This window comes from Theropithecus gelada, chromosome 12 (genome assembly GCF_003255815.1).
Source record: "Theropithecus gelada isolate Dixy chromosome 12, Tgel_1.0, whole genome shotgun sequence".
Lineage (NCBI taxonomy): Eukaryota > Metazoa > Chordata > Mammalia > Primates > Cercopithecidae > Theropithecus > Theropithecus gelada.
The window spans coordinates 95,376,803-95,402,221 of record NC_037680.1 but is presented as its reverse complement, the minus strand read 5'-3'; the positions used below and the strand labels follow the sequence as shown (position 1 = coordinate 95,402,221).

The window sequence follows — 25,419 nt, the reverse complement described above, 5'->3', positions numbered from 1 at the left end:
ACAGTTCACTCAGTCAACATTTATTGAATAGTCACTGTTTACTGAGTCCAGAGGAGGGAGGTAGAATCAGTTGAGTACAAGAGTTTAGTCTGAGGTTTGATTGGAAGCCCATCCTGCAATAGTGACTGCTCCTGAAACCCACCAGACCCTGCTTGCTGTAGGGCAGAACACTGAGAAACCACGTTTGTTGCGTTGTAGAGAAACCACATCCCCTTCCACCTTCCCCCTGGACTGTGTCCTTTGATACATGGAGACAGGTAACAGCTACTGGGATTATCTGGGCTCCTTCACTGGGGCCATGGGAAATTCACAAAGTTCATAGATCCTCTCTCACCTCACAGAAAGCCAACAGCTAAAGAAGAGATGTCCACGAGAGAGGCATCTAGAAGGCTAAATGAGCAGTGATGGGGGGTCAGAACAGGAAGACCTAGGGCTGCTGGCAGGGGGGGTATTTGGAAGGAGGCAGTGAAGCCCCAAGACGAGGATGACAGGAAATGGGCTCGGCATGTTGTGGCCTCTCCGCCTGTCTACTGAGGAAGTTCAAAGGCTTCTCCTCAGGACAGGGGATGGGAGAGGGGTGAGGAAAGATCTACGGAAATAAGGACCTCAGAAGACCCCCTCAAATTCAGAACAAAGGACTTCCGGTCTAAATACGTTCTGTATGTTTTCTCCTGAGCTACAACTCAGCAACCTCACCAGGGCCCCAAACAAACCACACATGGCTCACTTAAGGTAGAAACGAAAACCTGCTTTATAAGGCTGCGTGGCCACCACTGGCTTCTCTGCTGAGATATGAGGTGCCAGCCAGGCAGACAGGTGACAAAGGGTGACCCTTCCTCACCTTCTCCCCATCACTACCATCCCCCCGGCCCTACAAATACCCATCTCTGTAATGCAACCACTTCAAAAAATACTCTGAGGAGGGACAGGGTGAAAGGGGTAGGAGTTCAGACTGGTCTGAACAGCAGGCTGGTTCCCGTGAGGTAGCTGATGCCCATGCTCCTGGGCAGAGGCTTTTGGAGAGAGGCCAATTATGTGCTCACAGCCAGAAGGGAGTCACTGGTTGACTGGAAAGTGGAGGAAGTAGAAAGTCTTGAAGTCCGCCCAGAGTACTTGATCACAGGTAACGTCTGAGTGGAAAGGCTGGGCTCTTTGCTGGTGTCCTCACTGTCCTTTGAGGAACTGGGTTTCTGGGGATAAGGGGAAAGGCCAGTTTGAGTCTTCTTGGATTTGGGCGTGGTCCCATCTTCAGAGAGTAGTAGGCTTCCCTCACAGGAGCTGTGTTTTCTGGAGGGAATAGGTGGTGAAAGAAATGGCTGAGACATTGTTACTGAGACTTTACCTTAGGATTTGCCTTCAGAGTCTGGAGCAGGCATTCACAACATTACGGTGTTGTAGGCCATAATTACATGGATATGTAATAACCATAAAAAAATATTCTATTTACTTGAAGGCTTGAGATCTGCAGTGCAAGAGTGAATGGAGGTGCGGGTAGCGGGCTAACGACTTCCCACAGCTAGTGGGTATGGCTGACAGTGGTCGCTTCAGGAGGCGCTTCTGTCCTCCAGCTCAGCTTCCCTGGGCATACCAAGAGCTACCAGGAAAAGGATGCTATGGCTGCATGTCCTGACACTCCCATCAACCCCCAGCTGAAGAATGCTGATCTCACTGCCACAGTCTGGGAAGACGGGAAGGAAGAAAACTCTCCAAACTCACAGCCAGCAGCCCATCCCTTGCCCAGGCAGCACTCACCCCAGCTTGCTAGTCTCTGATTTGCTGAAGGCATTGAGTATCACGTCATCCTTTGAGACAGTCAGAAGTGTTGTCGGGAGAGACCACTAAGAGCAAAGGAATCAATGAGACCAAAAGGGCTTGGCAGAGGTAAGGCAGGAGTGTTTGGGGTCTTGGGACCCTCCAGCTCTACCTCTAAGTGGATCATGGGGCTCTCCCCTTCCCTACCCTTCAGGTGTAGGCCCAGGTGGGTAAAAGTCTCAGTTCTCTTCTGAATCAGACAAGAAGTTGAGGCCTACAAAACACTTTGATCCTTGAAAGAAAGGTACCCAGGGAATCCTGGAGGCAACTATTCCCTTGAAAGGAAAGAGTAGTGAGACAGAAGCACAGCCTAGCAGAGAAGTGAGAGTGGCCTGTACATACCAATCCAACTCCTGATGCACTCATAAGGCAGAGGGAGGGGCCTGAGAAGGAGCTGTCCTCCACACTGGCAGCACTCACCACTGGAGCAGAATCAGAGACAACTCCCATGTGGAACCCTTTGTAGCACCAACTCCGGAGCAGATCGACTCCTAGGACAAGATTAGCAGGAGTTGTGGTTTAAGAAAGTAGAATCAACTGGCCAATTCTTCTTTCCAGAGAGGCCTATTTCTTGGTATACTGGGATTTAATCTCTCACTAAACATGGCTTTCTGAGGGCTGGGAGGGCACATCACCTTTAAGCTTGTTGCCATGGTATTTCTGTTCCCATTGGGTGGTGAGAATGTTGAAATATCGTGGCTGCTCAAAAAAGCGGAGATAGCGAGAGGAGATATGAGAAGGAAAAATTCGTTCAAACTGACCACGGCGAGAAAACTCATCTTCCATCTCAACCAGAATCCGAACATCATCTGGTGTCAGAACATCCAGCACAGATGCATAGAAGTCCTGTGGTCCAAGGAACAGGGAGAAAAAGTGTGTGACAGAGAGTGTAAACCAGGGGCAGAGACTCAAGAAGCTGGGGGACAGGGATCACACCCCTGGGGTCCTACAGCTCCAGGACTCTCATGGAACTACTGAGGGCAGCCTAGTGGGCCAGCTCTGAAAGACATCTGTTCCTAAGTCTACTGAACTTAGCTAGTGGGGAAGACACTCTTATTTGGGGTCGGGGGAGCCACTGGGGCTGAGAGGTTAAGTAGTTTGTTGGGTAAAGTCAAGATGAGGATCCAGCAATTCAGATTTGGCACCAGTCCTGTATTTGCCATGCTTAAATCCAGCTCCCTTATCTGCTCTGAGAAAGTCAGCTTCCTGGGGTCTCTCACTGTGCCTCTCAGAGAAAGAAACCAAAGGGCAAAAGTCTACAGCTTGGACAAGAGAGGGCGAGAAAACATGGTAAAGACAATTAATGCTCTCCCAGAATGACAGACATGCCAAAAAATCTCTGTGCATCAGAGGATCACAGGCCTGGATTAAGAAACCCTGCTCTAAAGAAAAGCTGGTTGCAGCCAGGAGCAGAGGCTCACACCTGTAATCCCAGCACTTTGGGAGGCTGAGGCAGGTGGATCATTTGAGATCGGGAGATCAAGACCAGCCTGACCAACATGGAGAAATCCTGTCTCTACTAAAAAATATAAAATTAGCTGGGTGTGGTGGCGCATGCCTGTATTCCCAGCTACTCGGGAGGCTGAGGCAGGAGAATCACTTGAACCCGGGAGGCGGAGGTTGTGGTGAGCCGAGATTGCACCATTGCTCTCCAGCCTGGGCAACAAGAGTAAAACTCCATCTCAAAAAAGAAAAAAAAAAAGAAAAGAAAAGCTCGTTGCTTTTGGGTCCCGAATGTTTAACCAGGGAAGTTTTCTGCTAGCACTGGGGGGAAGACCAACCTCCTACCTGATCAGGAATTTTCTGGGTCAGATAATAGGCTTTCTTCATCTTCTGTGCAGTGACATGCTCTGGAGCCATTCGACATTTGTCCCCGGGGGAGGTGGGCAAGCTACAGCAGAGGCCGGAAAGAAAGCAAAGGGCAGGGTCAGCAGCTTTGTATTTGGAGGAAATATGGAGAAGGTCCAGTCCAGCAGATACCCTTCTCGAGATAAGACAAAGATGCATGAACAGAGGTTACTTGAGTAGTAGGTTGGACTAAAATACACTCCCCAAAAGTAACCTGAGAGTCATCAAATATTAAGTGAAAGGGTACAAACCACCATCTTTAGGTTGAATTTGAATGATAAAAAATGAGGACCTTGCAATAAGCCTTATTGTGGTATATACTTCAGTTTGTTTTAATTCGGTGAACACTTAACTATATACCCAGCTCTGTCCTACTGGCTGTGTGACCCTGGGCAACTGACTTCACCTCCCTTCACCTCAGTTTCATCACCCACATTACTACAATTACCATAATCACTGCTGAGAGGAATGGTGAGACTCTGTCTCTAAAAAAATAATACTAATGAAAAAAAGATGATTAAAAAGCAACTCTTGCCCCCAAGGAGCTTACGGTATGGCAGTTGGGATACGTCAAATGACAACCACTGAACAGAGCCAAACATGAGTCTACAAGGTACAGTGGGGAAAGCAAGTTTTGTTATCAGGCAAATCAGGATTTGAATTCCAGTCCTACCACTCTCCAGTTGAATGACTTTGATAGGCTACTTAATCCCAAAGAGCTTCAGTTTTCTCCTCTGTAAACTGCAGGTACAAATACTAACCTTACAGGGTTATTGGAAGGATAAATTATAGGGTTTTCCTCACACATCTCAGATACTAAGTAAATATAAACTCCCTCCTCTCAAGAGTGGTTCCCAATGCTTTATGGTATGAAAAAAGAAAAAAAAATGGCCATACTGAGTTGGCTTCATGAAGATGTATAAGCTAGACTTTGATGAACAGTAGAGGTTAATGGCAGGTCTGGCTATGGGCATTTCAGGAGGAAGAAACCCCATAAGCAGAGGAAAGAACACTATGGGGAACAGTAAGAGGCAATAAACATTTCAGAGAAGAGACTGGACCAACTGGTCCTTAAGGATCATTCTGACCTTGAGGTTGTGTGAGTGATCCAGTTTGTCAGGGCACAGGAGCCAGGAGAGGAAGAAGAGAGATACACCAAGAAAAAGGAAGCTGAGACCCTGACTGCCCAGGTAAGGAGTTAATTTTTTTTTTTTTTTTAGAAACAGGGTCTTGCTATATTGCCCAGGCTAAAGAGAGTACAGTGGTTATTCACAGGCGTGATCATCATAGTGCACTACAGCTTTGAACTTCTGGCCTTAAAAGATCCCCCTGCTTCAGCTTCCCATGTAGCTGGGACTAGAGACACACACCAGTGTGCATGTTTAAATCTAATTCCTAGGCCTGTGGTTCCTGAGCAGAGGATCAACATAACTGAACATACTTGAGAGGCACTGATGTGGCATGGTAGCATGTTAGTGGACTGTAGGGGCAAGACTGAGCAGCAAGGGAAACCAGGCAGAAGGGAGTACCCAGAATCCATTCCTTCCCAGAAACTACAGCAGGGCTATTCATGCTGCCAGCGGAGCTGTGAAGAAACAGGGGCCTCACCTGGTGGTGGAGCTGCTGCAGCTGCTAGGGCTGGAAATGACATCCTCTGCATTGGGCAGGACAAAACCTGCCAGATTCAGAAGGTCACGAATCATCTGGCCTTTGATGCTGATATCCAGTGGAGAGTTGGAGTGGAGGCTTCAGAAAAAGGATAAAAAGAATGATCAAAGCAGCACTCCGAAACAGTCTCTGGTCATATGTGCAACTCAGGGCTAGTCTCATTTACTTCCTGGATTCCCTAGGATGAAAGCTGCTCAAACATTCCCATGCAGGATCACCATCACAAGACTCTCTTGCCCCAAAGACGGTGAATAACCTCACTCAGAGTGGTAAACCTGCCCATGACCTTGATCTGCTAAAGGAAAGCAAGCGGTAAGGATCCACTTAAAAAGAACAACTTGCCAGGCGCGGTGGCTCACACCTGTAATCCCAGTACTTTGGGAGGCCGAGGTGGGCGGATGATGAGGTCAGGAGATCGAGACCATCCTGGCTAACACAGTGAAACCCTGTCTCTACTGAAAATACAAAAAATTAGCTGGGTGTGGTGGTGCACGCCTGTAGTCCCAGCTACTCGGGAGGCTGAGGCAGGAGAACTCTCTTGAATCCGGGAGGTGGAGGTTGCAGTAAGCCAAGACCACACCACTGCACTCCAGCCTGGGTGACAGAGTGAGACTCCATCTCAAAGGGGGAAAAAAAAAAAAGAACAACTTACTAGAGTGGCAATGGGAGCGTGAGGATAATGGAAGGATTCTATTGTGAGTGTCCTGAGAATACCACCTACCTTGGGGAAATGTTGACTTCCAGGACCCAGGGCTTGAGGTTTTCGTCTAGCATGATGTCAAAACCAAAGAGTTCGTGGCAGCTATACGGCCGCCGCACATACATCTTGAGCAGACTCGTCACGTAGGGCTCTGACCTGGTCACGGGGATGAGGAAGTACTCAGTTCAGCTCCTCCCAGAGGGCTCTACCCAGAGCTATCCTGCCAAAAGAGTGGCCCAGAGATAGGCAGGCAGAAGCAACCCAGGAAAGGTAGCTGTCAAGAGATGCCTCTGATCTGGGACCAGCTCCTGGGGATGAAGTTCAGTAGATGAGCAGAACTTAACTCTGGCCACTCCTTCCTATTCTCCATCCTTAAAACCAAACCACAGCAGGGGCAAAGTCCAGAGCACAGCAGTGTGAGGCCTGGGAGAAAGGAGGGGGGTCAGCGGCAGGCCCCACACCCAGGTTGGCAATGTGACTCACGAGATGATGGTTTTGACAACAACATCCTTTATCTTCTCCCAGATGGCATCACTATTGACTCCCTTCTGGCTCAGGTAGTTCCACAAAGCCTTCAGTGCCCTGCAGAGGAGAAAGAGGAAGTATTAGGAATTATATTCTAGGAATGAGTGACAAAACAAAGTAAGAAGAGACCTAATGGTATTTTCTTCATATCTCTTCCTTTGACAGTTTAAATTATGAAAGAGATGAACTTGGATGCAAATAGACCAATTCTTTTTTTTTTTTTTTTTTGAGATGGAGTTTTGCCCTTTCACCCAGGCTGGAGTGAAGTGGCGCGATCTCGGCTCACTGCAACCTCTGCCCCCGAGGTTCAAGTGATTCTCCTGCCTCAGCCTCCTGAGCAGCTGGGATTATAGGCGCCCGCCACCACGCCCAGCTAATTTTTGTATTTTTAGTAGACAGGGTTGCGCCATGTTGGCCAGGCTGTTCTCGAACTCCTGACCTCAGGTGATCCACCCACCTTGGCCTCCCAAAGTGCTAGGATTACAGGCGTGAACTACCACATCCGGCCTCAAATAGACCAATTCTGAATTGGTAATTGTTATCTCTGGGTCTTATATTAATCCTCCACTCACCATGCCCCTGAACTTCCCAAAACCCCAGAACCCTGTATTCCTCTAGGCCTTCACTGGCCTGGGACACTCTGCCCTCAGTACCATTTGTGGCCCTGGCAGGCCATTTCATCTGCATTGGCCTGGTACTCGGCATTCTTTTTATTGACACTGTAGTTGGTCAGATGCATGAACTTATTGCCAAGGCTCTTCATGGAAGGAGAATACCTGGAAGTAAGCAAAAAAAAGGCAGAGGTAAGATGGTGACAGAGCAGATGGAGAAGGGGCCAAACATTTCCCCAAATACTGAAGAGGTGAAGAACAAGTACACAGATCTTTTCACAGCCACAAGAGCCTGAGAAGTGTGTCTGTTGGCCAAGTTCTGAAAAACCACAGCTAAACTCATCTCCTTTATCCCACCTCAGTCCCGTATGCAGGAAGATATTCCCCAGATTTAACGAAGTAGAGAGCCTCCTTATTTCCCATTTCCTGCCTTCTCCCTTGCTAACAAAAACTATCAAAATATTTGTTATTTTCCTGTTTGGTGTCTTCTAGTTTCCCTCCCTCTGAGGAAAACAAATCCCCAATATTGTCAGAGGATACCTCACCACTGTCACATACTTGCAACTGGCAAAGCGGACCAGTCCATCCGAAAAGAGGTAAATCCGCAGAGGATCGTAGGAAGTGACGTAAACATAGATCCGCAGGTCAAACTTGCTGCCGCTGATGAGGTAGGGTTTGTGTAGATACCTACATAAAACAAAGGCCAGCTTCTCATCCAGCCACATGATGGGGCTCAGTGGGAAACCAAGCCACAGAAAAAGCCAGCTAACAGTCCCCAAGATAAAGACCTTAGAACCGTTGGCTAAGGAAGCTCTTTGGCTGGGAGAACAAAGGGCAGAAGAACATTGTAAGAAGGGAACCTCGAGGCCAAGGAGGTGGGAGGATGGGGTAAGGGATATGTGCTACAGGCTCACCTCTGTACCAGGAGGGGCCTTCGCTTAGGGAGCTGACTCCACTTATGAATAACCTGGATGCCAATGCCTCGAGCTGATGCTGGCTAGGAGCAGAAAGGAGATGAGATTTGCTCCAGGTCCAATACTCTGTTGTTCCCACTCAGACCATAGTCTCCTGCCCACTGTGATTCACTCACTGGCTTCACAATCCACTTTTGGCGGCTGCTGCTCTCCCACGCTTTGCGCAGGAGCTTGGCGTCCTGGGGCAGGATAAAGGACTGGGGGAAGAAACTGAACTCCTTCTTGCCAAAGCGGCTCTGCATGCGTGACAGGTTCCGCCATAGCCGGTCCTTCCTCCCAATCTGGAATGAGCCTGGGAAATGGTTTAGCTACAAAAGGAAAAAGGGTGAGTGCAGGAAGAGGGCAGAAGTGAGGCCATAAGGAAGATGACAAGACTCTACCATTCCAACTTCTTTAGCAGCACTCCAAGCTGTTGTTCCATCTTACTATCACCACCCTAATGGTCCTTAAGTATCCAACTGCAGAGCACTCACCAAAAGATAATTAAAACACAGACAAAACAGAGTAATGTAAGACAGATATGATATTCACCTTAAGTGCAAAGAAAAAGCTATTACACCTTTTCCATGAAACCCTACGGGATGAGGACAGAAAAGCATTTCACCTTTAGTAAGTCTGGGGGCAAGGGACTCATTCATTCCAACGTGAGACCAGAAGTCCTCTTTACACATACTCAGCTTGGGAGAATGGAATGTGCAGTGGTCATAGGGAAACATAATAAACAGAAAACAGACAGTCTAACTCAAGACATTAAATCAGAGGAAAACGTGCCTTTGAGAAGCTGCAACTGCAGGATTTCAGAGCTACACCCTCCTATGAGGTTGGATTTCAGGAGAGGGACTCCGCTGCCCCCACATAGCAAGAAGCTCCAAAATACTGCAGCTGAACTGGAGATGTACGTGATCCACTGGAGTCTCTCACTGTACCCCCATCCTGTACCTTCTCCTCTGTACAGCTTCCTGACTTCTCCATGGTCATCATCCTCTTCCCGCCCCCTACCCCCTACCCACATCATCACCCTCCTCTTGGCCTAGTCCAAAGTCCAGGGAAACAGCTCCTCAGAAAGGGCCCCTACCTTCTGATGCTCTCGAATGGATCGGAAACTAGGAGACTTCATGTGGTGACCCCAACAGCCCAGCCAGTCATCGTTTCCTATGGGAGGTACATCAGGAATCAGCCTTGCTAACAGCCCAGTCCAGGGACAGAGAAAGGCCCAGAGGCCCCAGAACTGGGCACAGCTCCCAGACTTGGTTTTCAAAGAGTTGCTATGGAGCTGTCCTACATGAGGCCCTGGGGCCAGGGACAGAACAATGGCCCTTTGTCTCTCAATTCTGAACAACAGGCTTAGCCCAGGATTTCAGAGCTACACCCTCCTATAAGACTGGATTTCAGGAGAGGGCCCCAGCTGCCCCCACATAGGCACGAGGTGTCTAGAGCTCTCCCCCTACTCAAAGCCCGTCTATTTGGGGCAAAAAGGACAGGTTCACAGTAAGGCAAGCAACTCACTTTTGCTGATTTTGAAGTGGGACCGTCCAATGGTCTGCTTGACAATGTTGGGGGTCACTGTGCTCATCTTCCACCGGAGCAACTTCCTCTGCTCCCAGGGAAGTTTCTCCACTGGGAAGAATGCAAGGGGTGTGGGGATGGGGGGTGGAGAAGAGCAGAGAGTCATGATGAGAAGACAAAAAAGATGGTATGGCTGCCCATTTTTCCCTGGGCAGGCAAGTCACTATTGCTCCAGATCAGGGTTTCAGAGGAGCACACTTTGGGAAGGAAGAGGGGCTGTGCAGGAATGAGGAACAAAGAAAGGGAAGACTGAAAGGGAAAAGCAGCAAGGTTGGAGAGCATGAACTCAGCATGACATGGCAAGGCTGAAAAGGGTCAGCTAAAGGACAGACAAGAAAAAGGTTGCATTAGACCTATGACCATGTGGGGAACTGAGCACAGTTCTGGAAACCCTCTCCCACCTACTGCCACCTCCTCCCAACTTAGCTCTCAACCTTCTCCCGGGGGCTCTTCTGGGGTTTGACACTTGGCCAGGTTTACCTCTCTCATCCCGAGTGCCAAAATAGATGGTAGGGGGAACGTTGGGAAAGAGACTGTAGATGAGGGCTGGTCGGACAACTTTCTCATGATTGGAAAGGGGTTTGGTCAGAATTTCCATACAGCTTCTAAGACGAAAAACAAACACGGACTAGAGAAAGGGAAAAAGCAACAGCCCTGAAGTGTTGTTACTATGATGTACGATTTCTTTCCAAGTGCTGTCTTTTAACTTGTGATTCTAAAAAGCCAGGTGCTCAATAATTAATAATTATTTTATACATATTAATCCATAAGGTACTAGGCTAACCTACATATAACCACACCATTAAATGTCACCTAAAGACAAGGTTTTCCAATACTTCATTCTGCAATACAGCTCCAAAATTTTCTGTGACAAGACATTGTCTGGGAAAGTCCCTGACAGGAGTGGTTCTGAGGGGAAATGAATGTGGGTGGATACTAGTAGAAGAATGTGCTATGCTAAGATGAATAAATAAATGAGGGAAGAAAAGAATGATGTGAAAATTACGAAGGAGGAAAACCAAAAAAGATCTGAGGTGTAGAGACTTTTAAATAGAAAAAGGGGAAAAAGCGATAGAAAGAAAAGAAACAGTGATACTTCTAGTTCATTTTATATTTAGGTTTCATCTAAAGATTCATGGACTGTTAGTGCTTGTCTCCATTTTGGAAGTGATTTGTGACACTGGAATTTTAGGTAACAGTATGGGAACAAAGATCTGGATGTAACGAAGAGATGTGGCTGATCTGGGGCCATGGGGTTCCCTACTGTTATTCCAACAAGGGCTTGGCCAAGGCTGTCTCAAGGGGTGTCAACATAGCAGACATATCAACTACCTGTCAGGTATAAGCTGACAGACTCAGATCATTCCTTTAACTAGCACTGAAAAATGGAGAAAACAGCTATTACTCTTTACAATTTAGATAATATAATCCACGAATATTATTATAACATTAATTTTTAGTTTAAAAAAGCCACTTTACCTGTTATTATTTTCAGCATGACAGAAATAGGCACTGTACATGAAACATTTCAGTGTTTTAAATCTTAAAGATTTTTAATGAATTTTAGGGAATCAAGTTAAATACTAATTCCCAATGAAAAATTCCTATTAATTCAACTCTATTCCTCATTTTCAAAATTTTTTCTTCAAAGGCTTTTGGTTTACTGAGTAGAGAATTTAAGATTGTTGAAGTCAGTAAGAATGAGTTAAAATTTAAAAACAAAGATAGAGGCCGGGGGCAGTGGCTCACGCCTATAATCCCAGCACTTTGGGAGGCCGAGGCAGGCGGATCACCCGAGGTTGGGAGTTCGAGACAAGCCTGACCAACATGGGGTAACCCCCATCTCTACTAAAAATACAAAATTAGCTGGGCATAGTGGTGCATGCCTGTAGTCCCAAATACTCGGGAGGCTGAGGCAGGAGAATGGCTTGAACCCGGGAGGCAGAGGTTGTGATGAGCCGAGATCACGCCATTGCACTCTAGCCTAGGCAACGAGAGCAAAACTCCATCTCAAAAAAAAAAAAAAAAAAAAAAGATAGAAACATAAAATGGTACAGCCACTCTGGAAAACAGTTTTGGCAGTTTCTTAAAAAACTAAACGTGCAATCATCATACAACCTAGTAATTGCACTCCTGGGCATTCATCCCAGAGAGATGAAGACTTATATTCACACAAAAATACGTACATGATTATTTATAGCAGCTTTATTCATAAGAGCCAAAAGCTGAAAACAACCCAAATATCCTTCAACAGGTGTATGGTTAAACAAACTGTGGTACATCCATACCACAGAACACTATCCAGCAATAAAAAAGAATGAGAACTATTGATACATGCAACAACCCAGGTCAATCTCCAAAGAATATGCTGAGTGAAAAAATGTCAATGTCAAAAGGTGACATACTGCTGTCACTCTATCTGGGTAACATTCTTGAAATGACAAAAAGGAGAACTAGTGGTTGCCAGGGGATTAAGGAGGGAATGGGAGTAGGAGGGAAGTAGGTGTAGCTATAAGGGTAGCAGGAGGAGGAATTCCTACAGTGATGACAACATTCTGTATCTTTTTTTTTTTTTTTGAGACAGTCTTGCCTCTTGTCACCCAGGCTGGGGTGCAGTGGCGCGATCTCAGCTCACTGCAACCTCTGCCTCCCAGGTTCATGTGATTCTCCTGCCTCAGCCTCCCGAGTAGCTGGGATTACAGGTGCCCACCATCATGCCCAGCCAATTTTTGTATTTTTAGAAGATGTTGTATTTTAGTAAAACACAGGGTTTCACCATGTTGGCCAGGTTGGTCTCAAACTCCTGACTTTAACTGATCTACTTGCCTCAGCCTCCCAAAGTGCTGGGGTTACAGGCGTGAGCCACTGTGCCCAGCAAAATGTTCCATATCTTGACTCTAACAATGTTAACAACATCCCAATTGTACTATATTGTACTTCTACAAGATGTTACCCAATGGGGGAAACTGAGTAGAGAGTACAGGGGACCTCTCTGCATTCTTTCTTACAACTGTATGTGAAATCTATAATTATCTCAATATCACAAGCTTAATTTAAAAACAAACAAAAAACCCTTGTGAGTCGTCTCACAAGAGTCCTAAACTTCTCCTCAAGAGACCTGGCTTCTAGTCTAGCCATGCTAGAAACTATGACCTTGGAACAGCTACTTCACTTCTCTGGTCCTCAATATTTACACTGGACTTGATGGCTTCCATCTCTAAAATTACATGATTCTTAGAGCACGACAGGAAATGCAGTGAAAATATTGTTGTGTAAAGAAACAGGTAGTGTTTCCAATGATTTTTCTGTTTTTCAGTGGTTGCCAAATTTTCCATAATAAATATACAAATACTTCATAATAGAGAAAAAATAAGATTTTAGCAATCTAAAAGTATTTTAGTCATCTTTAAAATGCAGAGTGGTTTGGAATTCATCTATCTCCATTTTTGGTCAGGTGCAGTGGCTCACACCCCTAATCTCAGTGCTTTGGGAGGCTACAGCAAGAGGATCACTTGAGACCAGAGTTCAAGACCAGCCTGGGTAATATAATGAGACCTTCCCCCACAACTCTACAAAAAAAATTTTTTTTAATTAGCTGGGTGTGGTGGGTGGTCCTGTAGTCCCAGCTGTTCAGGGGGCTGAGGCAGGAGGATTGCTTGAGCCCAGGAGTTCGAGGTTACAGTAAGCTATGATGGATCCACTGCACTCTAGCCTGGGCAACACAGCAAGACTCTGACTCTAAAAAATAAAAATATGTATTTCCATTTTCTTGAAAATTATGTTTAAGCCTCATATAGAGAAGAAGTTATGTGCAATTTGTAAAAGTTAATTAATTAATGAGCAAATGATTAACAAACATCTTTTGTGAATTTTATCTTATATATCAGGAAGGCTAAAGGGCTGTGTAGCAGTCCTGAAGTAGGCCCTTAAGTGTAAAAAAGGTAGGACTCCAAATCAATTACATGTCAAATATCTTTCTCCTATGAAGAGTGGAGGTACTTAATCAACAACCAATATATATAACCCGAAGTAGTTTTGCTTTTCTGGAAGGAGGATGGGTTGGGCTGAAAGTGACAACTTATGCATCAGACTCAGGGTGCCCGTGATGGGATTCACAGAGAATCCCAGTTCTCGCTCCCACTTTCCAAACAGCTCTGTCTCCACCTTACAGGTTAAGGGCTCTAAAATTGGTGTGCTGCTGCCACACCATCACATTTCACAGAGATGTAGCCCGTCTTGTCCATGCTAAACAAGGCAGAGAAGGCTCCCTTTATTCCTAGCTTCATCTAAGGCAGGGTTGATGCAAAGAAAAGCAACCCGACTCTGGGTGCTCCATATATTGGTCAAGCCCAATGATATACAGCTAGTTTTTCATTAAAAATTAGGGCCAGGTGCAGTGGCTCATCCCTATAATCCCAGCACTTTGGGAGGTCAACGATCACAGGTGTGCGCCACCATACCCAGCTAATTGTTTCTATTTTTAGTAGAGATGGGGTTTCACCATGTTAGCCAGCCTGGTCTCTAACTCCTGGCCTCAAGTGATCCACCCATCTTAGCCTCCCAAAGTGTTAGGATTATAGGCATAAGCCACTGTGCCCAGTCCATGATACTGTTTTTGTTGTTGTTGTTTTGTTTTTGAGACAGAGTCTCAATCCGTAACCCAGGCTGGAGTGCAGCAGCGTGACCTCAGCTCACTGCAACCTCCACCTCCCAGGTTCAAGTGATTCTCGTGCCTCAGCCTCCCAAGCAGCCGGGATTACAGGTGTGCACCACCATGCCTTGCTGATTTTTATATTTTTAGTAGAGACAGGGTTTTGCCATGTTGGCCAGGCTAGTCTCGAACTCCTGACCTCAGGTGATCCGTCTGCCTCAGCCTCCCAAAGTGCTGGGGTTACAGGTGTGAGCCACTGCGCCTGGCCCATGATACTGTTTTTAAACCCCACAGATGAGATGTGCTTCTGGCCCCCCATTACTCCCTGTTCAAAAACTAAAGTCGCAAACACAAAAATTTGGTAAAAATGCATTAGAGTTCTTAAGGCCATTAATGACTTGAGTAGTTAATCTCTTTATAATCTTTAAGAGACAAAAGATGAGCATCTAACAATGATCTATACAGCCACACTTACCTAGAGATCACGGCCACCGATTCGCTAGGGGTGACAGCACTTAATGAGGAGCACTCTGAGTCTCCTAGAGGAAGGAAGAACAGAGAAATTCTGACTAGAAAAGGCTGCAGCACAAGCTTACCAAGCCTAGGCAACTCTTCCTTGAATATCCTGGGCTCAACCCTTCTTGGGGAGCCACAAGCACCACCCTGCTGCTTTGCCTTCCTCAACAGAAGCAAGGGGAAGGTAAGACCAGTGGGACAGGAGGACTAGAGACCAAAGTCCTCTAGAAGGCACTACCTCCCTCTTAAGAACCCCAAACAAATGACTGATGTAGGTAATGTGAGTCAAGGACCTAGTACATAATTGTTAGCCCCCTGCCCAAAATGTCATAACCAACTCCTAGTTGGAAGTGAAAGGGTTCCCTACTCACCCTCCTCCTCTTCATTCTCATCATGGCTACAACAGTCTTCCAAACCATCTACTAGTTCTTCTTCTGTATCTTCAGTCTCAGCCTGATCTGGCTGGAGGTCAGTAGCTGAACTAAAAGAAAGAATCATGCCCCCAGCCTAGTCAACTCCATCAAAGAGGTCACAGTTAGATTCTCATTCCTTCATCATCTCCCAGTATTTGCCCCTTCTCCATTACCAGTCTGCTATGTCTTGCCTGGACCTCACAACTCATTTCTCTTGTCTTCAAAGCTTAGGTCTAGGCATAGCTCCTCAACCTTACATCTCCCATTCTGCAAAGAGGCACTATGTTTTCCATTTCTTTGGTGTCCCTCATAGCATATAAGTACAACATTCTACATCTAAAAAACCATCAATGGGTATCTGGTAATTGACTTGAAATGTCCCTAGGCCACTCTCTGGGAACTCAGAAGAAGGCCTTAGTGGACCAAGTTTCCAGGAAAATAACAAAACACAAGAGAAGGAGCCAACTATGTGCGTGCCCTAACTATAAATGGCTGTCATGCCAAGAATGTCTGAAAACCTGATTTGGTTTGGAAAAAGTAGGAAAGTCACAGGCTTCAACACTTGGTGTTCACAATTCTTATTTCTCTCCTGGTTTTTACTTAAAATAGGGGTTGACGAACTCTTTCTCTAAAGGACCAGAAAGTAAATATTTTTGTTTGCAGGCCAGTCAGTTTATCACAACTACTCAGCTCTACCATTGTAACAAGAAAGCAGCCACAGACAACTGCAAATGAATGGACAAGGCTGCATTACAATAAAACTTTATTTACAAAAGCAGGCAACAAGCAAGATTTGGTCTGCAAGCTGTAGTTTCCCAACCCTTGCCCTGAAGTGAAAACCAAAAATTCTAGGGCAGCTAAAAAATAAAACCTTCAGAGGTACAGGGTCAATGCCATCCCAAATTATGGTATATACATTCTACTGCTCTAAATGAACCAAAAACATTATCCAACGTACCTAATATCCCTATCAGATGAGTCCAGCTCCCTGGCCTCCTCAGGTCTCTCCTTCTCAGACTGGCCCAGCTGGATGGAAGAGAGGCGGGTGGCCACGTTGGCTATGCCAAGAGTTTGAGGAGAAGGGGGACCTGGAGCTTTGCCTTCTCCAAATGGTGGGGGGTCAATTACAGATTCACAGGCAGGGCTGTGATTGAGCCCACTGGCATGTGAGGCAAGGAGGTGAATGCTGATACGTTTGGTACAGAAGACTGTATTGTCCAACCCCAAGGTATCTGAGGCACCAGGGAGGACCCGACCAACCAATCCAGCATCCTCCTGAGGAAACTGCTGATTTACCGCAGGAGGTTTCCACCGCCTGCTCCTGTTGAGGACGTTCCACTGGAAGCTGGAGTTCAGGAAACTAGACTGTTCAAACTGGCAGCCTTGCCTCGGCATCTTCTCAAAGCCTCTTGCAGTCAATTTCCTTACGGCCTCAGTGAACCGAATCTCCTTAGTTGGGGCCTGGGAATCAGAGTTGTCATCCAGAGCACAGGAAAGTGGCTCTGCCCTCATGGCTAAGTTATTCCGGTTATACCAGGAAGAGGCAACACTGGTGGTGGATGTGTCATGGGGGTTAGGGGTAGACAAGGCGATATGGGCACTGGCATCAGCTAGGACACTGCCAATGCTTTTGGGCACCTTATGGTCAACAGGCTGCGGTGCACAGTCTCCAGTACCCCCTGAATGATGCCAGGAGACAGGCTGGATCTTGGGTGGCGATACTGGCTTCAGGCCCTCTGTGGTCTGCAATAAAGGCACTTGCGTGCTATTTGGCCGCATGAAGGAATTATTATTCAGCATGGGCTTATAGGAGGAAGAGAGTGGAGATGGGATCTTCCCTGAGATGGCAGATGCCAGGCTTTTCCCTGAAGGGTTTTCCCCAGCCGCTGCCAAGCAGAGGTATGGTTCTGTGGATGAGGAGGCCATGGGCTGGGCCATGGGGAAGACCATGGAAGAAGTGGCCTTGTCGGCAGTGAGACTGACAGGGAGGCTCTTTTGAGTGAGAGAAAAAGGGCTTTTTTCTGATGGGCTCGAACGCAAGCAGAAAGACTCCAGTTGCTGGTAGGGTTTGTGCCTATAGCTGGAGCGGCGGTATAGGAGGGTGCTGTTGAACAAGTCCGGGAGACAGTGTAGGTAACAGGAACTGCTGTGGCCTGCAATGACAGCCGTGGTCCCAGAGCTACATAAAGTGCTAGGGCAAAAGAAATATGCTGGCTGGGGTGGGATGCCCAAGAGGGCTGGGCCCAACCCTGCTGACAGTGTCTCCACTTGCTTCTTTTCCAGCTTCCAGATTGGCTTCACTTGCTGATGGGCCTGAGGCCAGACTTTGCCCTCCGAGGGTTTCTCAGGTGGCGTGGCAGACACTGTGCCTGAGGGACCACTCTGCTTGAAGCTGTTTTTCTGGCGGAGGCCAATACTGTAGTGCTGTGCTCCTGCTGAGGCCATGAGGGGCCCACATCATGGCCACACGGTCTCATGGCCTGGCTCAGGTAAGGTGCCACACACCTCCGGTAGTAGCAGCTGCATCCTTGAAGTCCGTCAGTCTGAAGGGGAGAGAAATGATAGGAAATGTTACAGCGCCAGGAGGACGGATACCATGCTACAGTGGTCCTCAGGTAAGCAGTACAGTCCCACTTCAGCATTTTTGGGCAACCAGTCTTGGTCGTCATTTGGGGCCCTGGGAGAACACTAGATTTCCAGGGAGCTTCCAGTGGTCTTCCTATTGCCCTCATATGATCAAAGTTGGCTTCATTAAGGACAAAGACACTGAGGTGCCACCACCACTGTGAGGCCATTCATGAGTCCGCACTCTGTCACTCAGAAAGTTTTTCTCTCTCTCCAACAAAAAATACATCTTTCTGCCTCACCGCCCACAACTTTCCATGAGGGGCTACCTTCCCTCACCCAAAACCAGTGTGGCTAGGAATAAAGCAAATGTGGAGAGAGAAGAGTATCTTCCTTCTCATCAATCAATTCTGAAAGATGAAAGATTATTCGAGTCCAGGTGAGACAGCTCACACCTGTAATCTCAGCTTGAGCCCAGGAGTTCAAGACCAGCCTGCCCAATATGGCAAAACCCCATCACTACAAAAAATTAGCTAGGCATGGTGGCATGCACCTGAAGTCCCAGCTACTAGGGAGGCTGACATGGGAGGATCGTTTGAGCCTGGGAGGTGGAGGTTGCAGCGAGCCGAGATGGTGCCATGTACTCCAGCATGGGCAACAGAGTGAGACCCCATCTTAGAAAAAAAAAGGTGATCTGAAAAACTCGTTTTACATCTACTGCTCCCTAAATCAACTCAGCTGCCTCTGATTTAGTCTGCTTTTCACGGTTAAGTAGGACAAGTTCAGATAGGAGAACAGAATTCCCTTGATGACCCCGGAGTTTATTCTGGAGCTGAGACAGCAATTTCATCTCTTGCTAACTATACAGGCTTAAATTCCATCCTGTGTGTTGGTGGGAAAAAGAAGAAAGAAAATTGAACCAAACACCGGCATTATTTTTACTTAAAGTGACTTTATTTCCAGCAGCCATACTGGGACAGGAGAGTTCAGGGAGTAAGAAGAGGACAGAAGCTTTCTTCACTCCAAAGTCCGGGCTTAAGTTTGGGCTTATCTCAGGGAGGAAGAGCCTGTCTCTTGCATCTTCTCAATCAGTGTTTGCTTTAATACAAAACCTCTAAGCCAGCCTTCTGGGTCTCAAACTGTCTGTTCAGCATGGTCACTTACTTTCTAAATCAAATTCACAAAATATTCTCCAATTTTCACAACTGTAGGGAAAGGTAGGCCTGCTTTCATGGCAGCACCTGGGGGGAAATAACGAAAACTGTAAAAAGTCATTCGTGGCCAGGCACAGTGGCTCACGCCTGTAATGCCAGCACTTTGGGAGGCTGAGACGGGCAGATCACTTGAGCTCAGGAGTTTGAGACCAGACTGGGCAACATGGCAAAACCTCATCTCTACAAAAAATACAAAAATCAGCCAGGTGTGGTACATGCCTGTGGTCCCAGCTACCTGGGAAGCTGAGGCATGAAAAACCTTGAGCATGGAAGGTGGAAGTTGCAGCAAGCCAAGACAGCACCACTGCTCTCCAGCCTGGGTGGCAGGGTGAGACCCTGTTTCACAAAAAAAAAAAAAAAAAAAAAGGTTGGGTGCGGTGGCTCACGCCTGTAATCTCAACACTTTGGGAGGCCAAGGCAGGTGGATCACAAGGTCAGGAGTTCAAGACCAGCCTGACCAGCATGGTGAAACCCTGTCTCTACTAAAAATATAAAAATGAGCCAGGCGTAGAGGCGGGTGCCTGTAATCCCAGCTACTTGGGAGGCTGAGGCAGGAAAATTGCTTGAACTCGGGAGGCGGAGGTTGCAGTGAGCTGAGATTGCACCACTGCACTTCAGCCTGGGCGACAGAGTGAGACTCTGTCTCAAAAAAAAAGAAGAAGAAGTAGTCATTTGTCTGGGGTAATTCTGAAAGGAATCCTGACATCCTCATCAAGTGTTTTCAGAGTAGCTAGAGGGAAGGAATTAGAGAAGTTTTGTTTTGTTTTGAGACAGGGTCTTGCTCTGTCACCCACACTGGAATGCAGTGGCGCAAACATGGCTCACTGCAGCCTCTGACTCCTGGACTCAAATGATCTTCCCCTTTCAGCCTCCTAAATAGCTGGGACCACAGGCATGCACCACCACACACAGTTGATTTTTTTTATTATTGTTAAGATAGGGAGTGGCAGTATCTCACTATGCTGCCCAGGCTGGTCTCAACTCCCGGCCTCAAGTGATCCTCCCATCTCAGCCTCCCCATAAACTGGGATTACAAGCCTGTGCCACTGAACCCAGCCCTAAGAGAGATGGTTTTTTCACTTAAGTAATATTTAAAACACAAAAATTGAGAGACTACCTTGTATTTTGATTAACAGAGTAATGGCCAAGGAAGATCTAAGATTCCTGTCTACAGCTACGAATGAATACCACCAACAGACAGACTGCAGAAGCCACGGGATGTCGCCCTCTTTACCTGCAAAGGCTGACCTACATGGACTCTTTCTCAAGGAGAGTACAAAAAATCACAACGCAGCACTGCCAATATTCAAAATGATAGTGGGCTAAGAACAGCATAAATGCTAAAACTGGATTTTGAAGCCAGTTACCTCAAAATGAGGTGACAGAAAACGGACCACCACACAAGTCCAAACTATGGAAATACTGTGCTTGGAACAATTACAGAGTTTGCTTATGGTAGAGAAGCATAGAGACAAAGGGAAAAGTCAAATCCTGCCAATCACTTCACAAGACTACACGCACACATACATGTGTATTATGTACACTCAACATATTCACAAACCCTCACTTAGTCCTCTTTCAGGAATCCACATCTTCCCCACCAATGCAACACAACAGACATACCAAAGTGATAGGAGAATGCCTAAGGAAATGAAAACTCAGGCTGGTCCCCCTGAAAAACAGCCCCACTATTGATTCCCACGTGCATCAAGCTAGCTCAGCTCTTCATTCCCTTACAAGTGCTGTCCCTGGTGCCCTTTCTTCTTCTTCACCCAACTTAAAAAAATCAGCTGCAACATGACCTAGGCAGTCTTCTCTGACTCCTGAGTTTGAACAGGATGCCTCACCTCTCTGCATGCCACCATCACTGCTCACAGAACATTAGCTTCAATAATGAACTAACTCATCAGACTAGGAGCAAGGAGCACATTCTCCTCCAGCTGATGTCCCCAACACAGTAACTGATACACAGGAAGTGCTCAATATTCTGTTGAGTAAACAAACTGGAAAAGCACAGTAAATGAAGGGGAAACAAACTCGAATACTAGTTTGGGCACCTAATGAATGTCTGGTACCATGCTAGGCATTTTATTCATATTATTTCATTTAATCCTTAAAAAAACCTTACAGTCACTTTACTGATGATGAATCCAAGACTCAGAAAAGTTAAGTAACTTTTCTATAATTAAATAACCAATAAGTAGTAATGCCTAGATTAAAACTCAAATCTGTCTGAGTCTACAGTGCCTATTAAATGGAATGAAACACATACTTAGACTCTATCCCCTCCATTATCTCTAATCTTTAGGTACGAGACAAAAGCCAGGCTGGAAACACTCCTCCATGTTTATACCAAGGCCCTTTGTGGAAAATCTCTAAAAGCACATCACTGACTTTTCATCAATACCACAGCCGATCAGTCCCCCTCTCCCTTGTAGCCACAGGCACCCACTGCACAACACTTCCTTTTGCACACACTGCTCAATGTTTGCCTTGCTACATCCCACCACATGAACCCTCAGTGCCAAACACAAGAACACAAGTAGCCCAACACCTAGCTGGTTTGGCTTTTAATCCAAAAGAGGAAGAGGGAGGCCAAGAATACACGCCTACCCTCCTCAGAAGCTGCAGGTGGCCTGCTCCCAGATAAAGTGTTAAACAACACACCTGGGCAGGTACTAGAGTAGCGTGAATTCTCTTCTCTCTAAGGTATTCCAGATCTCATATCTCTGCAATAGTCATTTCCCACTTCCTGTCTCCTCTCATAGTCCCTATATGGTTTGCATTTGTGTCCCCACCAAATCTCATGTTGAGTTGTAATCCCCAATGTTGGAGGAGGTGACTGGATCATGGAGGCGGATTTCCCCCTTGCTGTTCTCATGATAGTGAGTTCTCGTGAGATCTGGTTGTTTAAAAGTGTATAGCACTGCCCCACTTTCTCTCTCTCCTGCTCCGGCCATGTGAAGACATGCCTGCTTCCCCTTTCACCACGACTAAATGTTTCCTGAGGCCTCTGCAGCCATGCTACCCATACAGCCTGCAGAACCATGAGCCAATTAAACCTCTTTTCTTTATAAATCACCCAGTCTCAGGTATTTATTTATAGCAGTACTAGAATGAATACAGTCCTCACAATGTGTAGTATAGCAAGTTGGAGAAGGGCCACCTGTCTTCCTAAAGAAATATGTCTGGACTCAAGGGCCAACAAGCAGGTGAGAGGACGTTTCTGTAACTCTCTTTCTGGGAAATAGTTCCAAAGCTAGTTAAGAGATACCCAGGGTTGGATAAGATGGCTGTGTTAGGAATTGCCAAGCAAAGACAAATTTGTTGCATCTGCAGAGAGTAACGTCAAGAATGCCAAGTAAACAGTATCACTCGCAGCAGTATCAAATACAAATGCTGCAACCTAGTTTCAGTGTTTGAGGTTCAGTAGTGTCACTTTAAGACAAGGAAATGATGGTTGCTAAAAACAACTTCCTTCCTTCTCTTTATAGAGATTCTTAATGAGATCAAAACCTCAAATGGTTGGGAAGCAGAGGCCTAACTAAAGCATTCAGGCAGCCTGGGTCCCAGACCCCCAATCACTGCCACAGGTCATCTTTTCCAGTATCCTGCCCACTGCTTTAAAGGAATGCAAGTGACAAACTTTAAAAAGCTTCTGAAGGCCCAAAGTCTAAGAAGTGAAGGAAGTTGGCCCGGCACGGTGGCTCAAGCCTGTAATCCCAGCACTTTGGGAGGCCGAGATGGGCGGATCACGAGGTCAGGAGATCAAGACCATCCTGGCTAACACAGTGTAACCCCGTCTCTACTAAAAAATACCAAAAAAAAAAAAAAAAAAAACTAGCTGGGCGAGGTGGCGGGCGCCTGTAGTCCCAGCTACTTGGGAGGCTGAGGCAGGAGAATGGCGTAAACCCGGGAGACGGAGCTTGCAGTGAGCTGAGATCCAGCCACTGCACTCCAGCCTGCACGACAGAGTGAGACTCCGTCTCAAAAAAAAAAAAAGAAGTGAAGGAAGTGAGAACCTTGTTTCAAAAGCTAACATAGTGAGTTCTGCCATAAAGTCAAAGTCTAGAGAGGCAAATAATGTCTGGCACCCAGACCCTACCGACAGAATATACTTAGAGGGCAATTTTCAGCAAAGTCATCAAACCTATTCCCTGTGATATACTCTGGGCTCCTAAGATGACGTCTGGGAGACCTTTCTGCCAGTGTCCCTTATATTTCTAAGTGTTCTGTGATAATGCACACTTTGTGTATATATGCGCCTCTAGGGTCCAAAAAGCAGACTGCTCATCTCCCAGGAAGTATTTTAGGAAGAAACATCAAAAGAAAGATAACAGGAGAAAAGGTATTTATAGATGTAGAAACCTATGTACTGGCTACTAATGGAAGCCCATTTCAAAAACTCCCAATTTAAACAAAGCTAAACTTATAAAGAGTAATTGCTGACTACGTAAATTACAAAGGATTAACTACATATTTATACTACTTAAAGATAACTCAAGGCATTCATCCTTACTCTCTGTTACTAAGTCCAAAGGATCCACCATCAGCTGACCCTCCAATCAGCAGCTTGCAAGGAACTTACTTTAGGGGCCAATAAATTGACCTCACCTGAAAAATAATATTTTGAATAATCTAACATTTTATGGAGCAATGATCTAATGTGTTTCTTGTTCCTACACATGATCCCTAGGGAGCAGGAGGGCTTAACGGGCAAACAGCTTATAAACACTAAGCTATAGCCGGCAGAGTTCAACTTTAGAAGAAAACAAGCCTATTTCTGTAGCCAAGTTCCTCAATCTAGGTCCTCCCCACAGTCAGGCTACATGAGCAGCTACCACCTCGTGGTGACTCATGACAATCAGAGCACAGATCAGTAGTGAATCACATGCAACTCTGAAACAGAATAGCTGGAACGTTCGGGGAAAGACGAGAGAGGAAGTACCACACCCCCATTGAGTAGTTGTGGGAGGTGAAGTTACAAATTCACATAAAGCACATAAAAAGCACAGGGGTTCCCAGTAAGCATTTGCAGCATGGTAGTTACAACTCTCATTCTCACTGGCTCCAAATGATCTATCTCCCCTCTGCCCCTTCATAAGCTGTGATGAAGGTGGAAAAATACAAGGAATAGGCAACAATTATTCCACTACAAAACTTCAGCTAGGACAGGTAATGTTCTTTTGTAAAAGATAACTGTCTTGCTATTTGGGAGCTTTTGTGAATTTTTTTTTTTTTTTTAAACAGTCTCACTCTGTTGCCCAGGCTGGAGTGCAGTGGTGCAATCTTGGCTCACTGCAACCTCCACCTTCTAGGTTCAAGCAATTCTCCTGCCTCAGCCTTCCAAGTAGCTGGGATTACAGACACCCGCCACCACGCCTGGCTAATTTCTGTATTTTTAGTAGAGACGGGGTTTCACTATGTTGACTAGGCTGGTCTTGAACTCCTGACCTCAAGTGATCCACCCACCTCAGCCTCCCAAAGTGCTGGGATTACAGGTGTGAGCCAATATGCCCAGCTGATTCCTTTTTTTTTTTTTTTTTGGACAAGGTCTCCCTCTGTCACCAAGGCTGGAGTGCAGTGGTGCAGTCATAACTCACTGCAGCCTAGGACTCCTGGGCTCAAACAATCTGCCCACCTCAGTCTCCTGAGTAGCTAGGACTACAGGTGCACATCACCATGCCTAGCTATTTTTTACTTTATTTTATTTTTATAGCAATAGAGTTCCACTATGTTGCCCAGGCTGGTCTCAAACTCCTGTCCTCAAATGATCCTCCTGCCTTAGCCTCCCAAAGTTCTGGGATTATAGGCATGAGCCACCACACCCAGCAGAAACTATTTTAAATGTTATCTGTTAATAAAAGCAGCCAGAGCTCCTTGAAAAATGGCTGATTACAGGGTTAGGGCAGGGAGAGCAGGAGACGGGCCTGGAATATTTTGTGCTGCCAAAAAGTAAGGAAGTGGTCAAAATTTGATAGAGACATGTCAAAAGACCATAGATACAGCTAACATCATACTTAATAGTGAATTATGAGATGCTTTTCCTCTAGGATTAGGAATAAAATATGACAAAGGATGTCTACTCTCTCCATTTCTTTTTAATTTTATTTATTTATTTACTTTGACATGGTGTCTCGCTCTGTTGTCCAGGCTGGAGTGCAGTGGCACAATCTCAGCTCACTGCAACCTCCGCCTCCCGGGTTCAAGTGGTTCTTCTGCCTCAGCCTCCCGAGTAGCTGGGACTACATGCATGTGCCACCACACCCAACTAATTTTTTTTTCTTTCTTTTTTTTTTTTTTTGTATTTTTAGTAGAGACGGGGTTTCACCATATTGGCCAGGCTGGTCCTGAAC

General features: G+C 46.2%; 1 protein-coding gene across 3 annotated transcripts in view; it reads right to left on the bottom strand.

Moving 5' to 3' along the window:
* Positions 1-654: 654 nt before the first annotated feature.
* The window catches only part of TTLL4 (tubulin tyrosine ligase like 4), a 44,442-nt gene continuing 19,677 nt past the window's right edge, over positions 655-25,419 (bottom strand). For 2 of the 3 annotated variants that reach the window (XM_025405256.1, XM_025405258.1), the window contains 18 exons: positions 16,243-17,827; positions 15,243-15,352; positions 14,831-14,894; positions 10,185-10,309; positions 9,645-9,755; positions 9,214-9,290; positions 8,255-8,446; positions 8,079-8,161; positions 7,723-7,851; positions 7,207-7,329; positions 6,512-6,610; positions 6,050-6,184; positions 5,269-5,406; positions 3,601-3,703; positions 2,448-2,658; positions 2,233-2,303; positions 1,753-1,838; positions 728-1,287 (listed from right to left, as the gene is read on the bottom strand). In XM_025405256.1, coding sequence (XP_025261041.1) covers positions 1,032-1,287; positions 1,753-1,838; positions 2,233-2,303; positions 2,448-2,658; positions 3,601-3,703; positions 5,269-5,406; positions 6,050-6,184; positions 6,512-6,610; positions 7,207-7,329; positions 7,723-7,851; positions 8,079-8,161; positions 8,255-8,446; positions 9,214-9,290; positions 9,645-9,755; positions 10,185-10,309; positions 14,831-14,894; positions 15,243-15,352; positions 16,243-17,729 — 3,600 coding nt within the window. In that variant the 5' untranslated portion in view covers positions 17,730-17,827 and the 3' untranslated portion in view covers positions 728-1,031. Of the gene's footprint in view, positions 1,288-1,752; positions 1,839-2,232; positions 2,304-2,447; positions 2,659-3,600; positions 3,704-5,268; positions 5,407-6,049; positions 6,185-6,511; positions 6,611-7,206; positions 7,330-7,722; positions 7,852-8,078; positions 8,162-8,254; positions 8,447-9,213; positions 9,291-9,644; positions 9,756-10,184; positions 10,310-14,830; positions 14,895-15,242; positions 15,353-16,242; positions 17,828-25,419 lie in introns of all 3 variants that reach the window. The other variant, XM_025405259.1, reaches the window with a different exon arrangement.